Here is a 4,820-nt window from a genome sequence, read left to right as displayed (position 1 = left end):
GAAAATGACAGATGGTACTGCGAAACTATGGGGGGGAGGGGGATGGGATTAACAGTAGCAAATATCTGTCGGGGGATGGGAAAACACTTCTTATCTACAGGGTGCCTGAATGAAGCGTCATTGTACACCTAACCCTTAACTGTACCCCACAAAACCATAATAAAAAATACTGATTAATGAAAAAAAAAAAAAGAGATATTTATCTTTCTTTTTTGACTGCCTTCAAAATCTTATCTTCGTCATGAATGTTCTAAAATTTTAATGTAACAAATTACATGGGATTCATTCAAGTTCTTGAAACAGGTTTTGTTGCTTCCAGAAAATTTTCAGCTAATATCATCCCCTTATAGTTTTTCCTAATTTAGTTAAAATTTCTTTATATATATAAATAAATGGAAAATTCTGACAAAATACTATGTATATTCCAAAATACCAGAAACGTCCAGTTTTTCCTCCCTCTCTAGTTTCTCTTTTATATCACACATTTAATTTTCTGTGTTGTTTTAGGTATTTTTTTCAGATATGTCTTTAATATAAATAACAGTCTCTTCATGAGCATCTAATGTGCTGATTTATTCATTTTCTTTTAATCATTACATGACAAATTTAAATATCACATTTAATGCTTTTGTTAAAGCTATCTGATGATTCCTGACAGTCTTTTGTTGTTTTTGTCCATGTTTCAATTCCTTCTTGTATTCATTTGAGTTTAACTCTTCTAACTTTCATTTCTTACAATATCAAAAGTATATTATTATAGTCACATCTTCAGAATGCCCATTTGAGCCTTCTCCCTTTCCCTAACTGCTTTTGGCTTTAATATTCTTAATAGCGAGGGTATATTTGTGACATCAATCCATGGAATCCAGAGAGTTCTAGATTGAGAGTGCGGAACATCAAGACTCTGAATTTTTTGCAAGTATTTCCAGTCTGACTCTCTAATGTATGGACCAAGAACTGTCTGCTGAACTCTGGGCTGCCAAATACACCCATGGTTTATATTCCTCATATAGGAATGCATTCTCAGGACATTCAAAATGCAGACTCTAGAATAGAATTCTGATTCTCTAATCTTTTAATTATATTTACTCCATAAACTAGATCCCATGAACTGTTGTAGTCGTATTTTTCCTGTTCTTCCATGAAAAAATTATATATATACAGAATAAAGTATGTAAAATTAAAAATGAATAATATGTATCTTTACTTTTGATATTTTCACTGTATTGTCCAATTCTAAATCCACTGAAAGTGTAAATATCATATTAAGTGTTCTTATTGCAATAATTATATTTTGAGATTTTACACTCATTCAGGCAAAAGAACATGCCATATTTTATATTAGACATTTCCATACCTACTGACAAACTGCCTTGTACTAATGAATGTCCCCATGCTTCCTCAACAAGTGAATGGTCTTTTACAAACCCAGAGCAGACCATCTCAGGCACAAAGAGACTCATGAATCCTCAAATGTTCTTGTTCCTAGACTGGGTAACTGAGACTGAAATGTGAAAAGCAAAGTCCTAGCAAGAAAGATTTATCTAACACTGGTTTGTTTAAAATAATTATGGAGAAAACTTATTCAATTTGTTTATTAGCTCCAACTTACTCAAACAATATTATTTTATTTAAATTAAAGTAATCTGTTCTTTAAATAGATTAAGAAGTCACATCACTCATGAATTAAACCGAATCAGAAGACAGACCTCTTTGCTAGCAAAACCAAGTTCTAGAGATTAGTCAATGTGGTCAAGAAAGAAGGCTGTAATGTGAAATATGGGTCCTGTTGAAAATTTCTATAGTATGCGATATCCTGTGTACTCAGCTAATTTGGGGGAATAATTTTCAGGCTTGTTTTACTATCATCTGAATGTGGTCAGTAAAAGGATCTTCCTGGGAAATTGTCCTTCAATTTACTCAGACCTGTCTTGAACCCTTTATCCCTCTCTGCTCTTCTGTTTGGGCCCAGGCCCAGGTCTACACAGGTACAACATTGTGCCAATAGATTGCAATACTGTATTGTCCAATTATAAATCCACTGAAAGTGTAAATACCATCAAAGGGAGTAGGTAGCCAAAGAGTGAAAAAAAAGGAAAAAGGAAATATGTATAAATCAGAAACTGAATAAATTACTTTGAATATGCAAAACAAAATGCAGACCTTAAAACTGTCAAATGCAAGAAACATACTTTTTTCCATTATTTGAAAGTTTCCTTACCTTTTCTTTAATTTTCGTTGTATATTATTTTCCATTTGATGTGATGCAATATCTCATACAAAGTAAGAGACTAGAAAGATTAATTGAACAAAAGAATAAAATAAATGAAGCAATAACAATTATTCCTGTCTTTTCCCTCATGGTGGATTGCATCAGGTAGAGAAAGACTGAACTTCCCCTAAATAACATCCCATTCCCTTTGCTGTGCAGCTAGGAAACCTCCCTCCAATCCCAGCCTCCATGAAGACATCACATGGATTTGCCCATATAAAGGATACAGTGAAGAAATTTGCACTTCTCTTTTTTGTCACAATGAAGAATAAATGGACATGCTTTGCCTGCAAGTCGTGTGTTCCTTGGACTTATCAGGAAGCTGTTATGATCCCATATGAAGCATGACCTTGCCATCCCACCAATAGAGAACTGGGAAGGGAAAAACTGATGAGGGGACAGAGGTAAGGATAATGGGTGTTGGAAGAACCGACTTTAGCAAGTTTTAAAATGTGAAAACCCAGGTCAGCTGTTTTCCCACAGAAATATAAGCAGGTACAATAATCCTTACCATGCATGACTTCAGTGAGCATTCAAACAGGTCAATTAAAGAAGCAGGGAAGAGTGTCTGTCAGCCCACCTGGGCCTGAGAACTTGTGACAGTCCCTCACTCTCACTTCCTGAGGGGGGGCAGGAATGTTATTGCACAGAAGGCTGATGATCACACAGGGCTGTGCTGAGCTGCTGGCACAGAAATACAGGGCAGAGTCCTCCAACTCCAAGGAGCTCAGGTTGAGTTCAGAGCGATAGTCACGGAACTGCTGTGCAGAGAATCGATCAGGGAAGTTTCCTTTCTCTCTCTCTTTCCCATTATAAAATTGAATGAGGAACTGGAGGGCCTGGCCCAGGCTCTGTTGGTACCAATACACATAGAGGTGTCCAGACATAGGGTAGCATCTCAGTGTCACTCGTTGTCCCTTTGCTTTGATCTGGTGTTTTGGTCTTTGTGTGACTCCAGAACCCACGAGGCCTATGTGTTAGAAGACAGAAGTTAAGGGGTACAGCACAGGAGGAAGCCTCCTGCGGCAGACATCCTGGACCTCATGCATTTCAGGGATGGGACATGGAGATAAGAGACTTTCAAGCTGTCCCAGGACTCACCAGCTCCTAGGAGACAAAGGGCCACACAGCAGAGGAGCCTGGATCCCATGGCTACACCAAGACTCTAAGGCATCTCCTAGCTCAGGGCAGGGTCTCTGTAGGAAGCATTCTGAAGTCCTCAGCATCCATCTCTCTAATAGGAGCACGCACCTGTGATGTCACTGCACTGACGTTACTCTCCCTGCATGTCAGATCCCAGGCTTTGCTATTCCATGAGCCATTCCTGTCTTCCACAGTCCCTAAAAAAAGTGGGGAAGGTGGAGCACAGTACCTGGTGCCCATAATATACCCTGTTTTTATCTGTCTACCCTGCTCTTGCCCTAACCCGGATTCAACTGCCCTAATAACCCCAGCCCCTTCACTCTCCTCTGCCCATGCAGAGGCAGAGAAAGTCCCTACTTGGTGCCAATGGAGGCCTCTGGCATCTCTATCCGGCCCTGGCAGCGAGGAGCCTGTGTTTACCTTCACATATTCAAGACCCACCCAGGAAACTCCAACTGCCCTCACAACTCCAGTATGCTTCCAGGCTGTCCTCTCCTGGCCACCCTCTCACCCTGCCTCAGGGATCCCTGCAGCATTGTGGAGTCACAGCACCTCCAAGTGGCCAAGGGCCTACATTCTGATGAATTCACACCTGACCTGATGAGCTCCAGATCATCCATTGCAGGGACAGAAATGCTCTGATCACCATCCCTACAACCCCTACCCTCTCTAGATTTCCAAGAAGGTGGACCTCCAAATCTCCCCAAGCCAGTAGAGACAAAAGGACCCATAAGCCAGCATTTTTGTTAGATTACAAAATAAATAATTGTTACATCATTGCAATTAGTGTACTAAGATGGAAGAGAGGAGCCAGATAATGCAGGCCATAAAATTTAACAATGTGACAATGTCAAGCAGATTCATCCAGAATGCACTGTATTCCATAACTCTTTTTGATTAACCTGTCCCATATCTTTTTGTAGTTTATTTCAATTTATTTTATTTATTTATTTATTTATTTATTTATTTACTTATTGATTGATTGATTGATTGATTGATTGAATTGGAGTCTCACTCTGTCGCCCAGACTGGAGTGCAGTGGCCGCTCCCGGCCACCGCAGCCTCGACCTGCTGGGCTCCGGCGATCCTTCCGCCTCAGCCTTCCAGGTAGCCCGAATTACAGGCGCGTGCTACCACGCCCGGCTAATTTTTTGATTTATTGTAGAGATGAGGTCTCACTGCCCACGGGCTCAGGCAATCCACTCACCTCAGCCTCCCAAAGGCGCGGGATTGCAGGCTGAGCCACCGAGCCCGGCTATTTTTATTTTTTTAATGATTTTTTTTTCTAGAGATGAGATCTCGCTATGTTGTCTAGGCTGATTTTGAACTTCGGGGCTCAAACAATCCTCCTGCGTTGGCCTCCCAAAGTGCTAGGATTGCAGGCATGAATCACTGCGCCCAACCC

General features: G+C 40.4%; 1 gene segment (V, D, J or C); it reads right to left on the bottom strand.

Annotated features, from left to right (window-relative positions):
- Positions 1–2,852: 2,852 nt before the first annotated feature.
- LOC103254470 lies at positions 2,853–3,422 on the bottom strand (the record flags this gene model as incomplete). The annotated part of the segment is given in 2 exon segments: positions 2,853–3,242; positions 3,374–3,422. Coding segments are annotated over 2 exon segments (439 nt in total), but the record flags the coding sequence as incomplete, so codon positions are not given.
- Positions 3,423–4,820: the final 1,398 nt, after the last annotated feature.

Source organism: Carlito syrichta, unplaced genomic scaffold (assembly GCF_000164805.1).
Source record: "Carlito syrichta isolate Samal-C Ts95f unplaced genomic scaffold, Tarsius_syrichta-2.0.1 Scaffold281390, whole genome shotgun sequence".
Lineage (NCBI taxonomy): Eukaryota > Metazoa > Chordata > Mammalia > Primates > Tarsiidae > Carlito > Carlito syrichta.
This window is presented reverse-complemented; position numbering and strand designations above follow the sequence as displayed.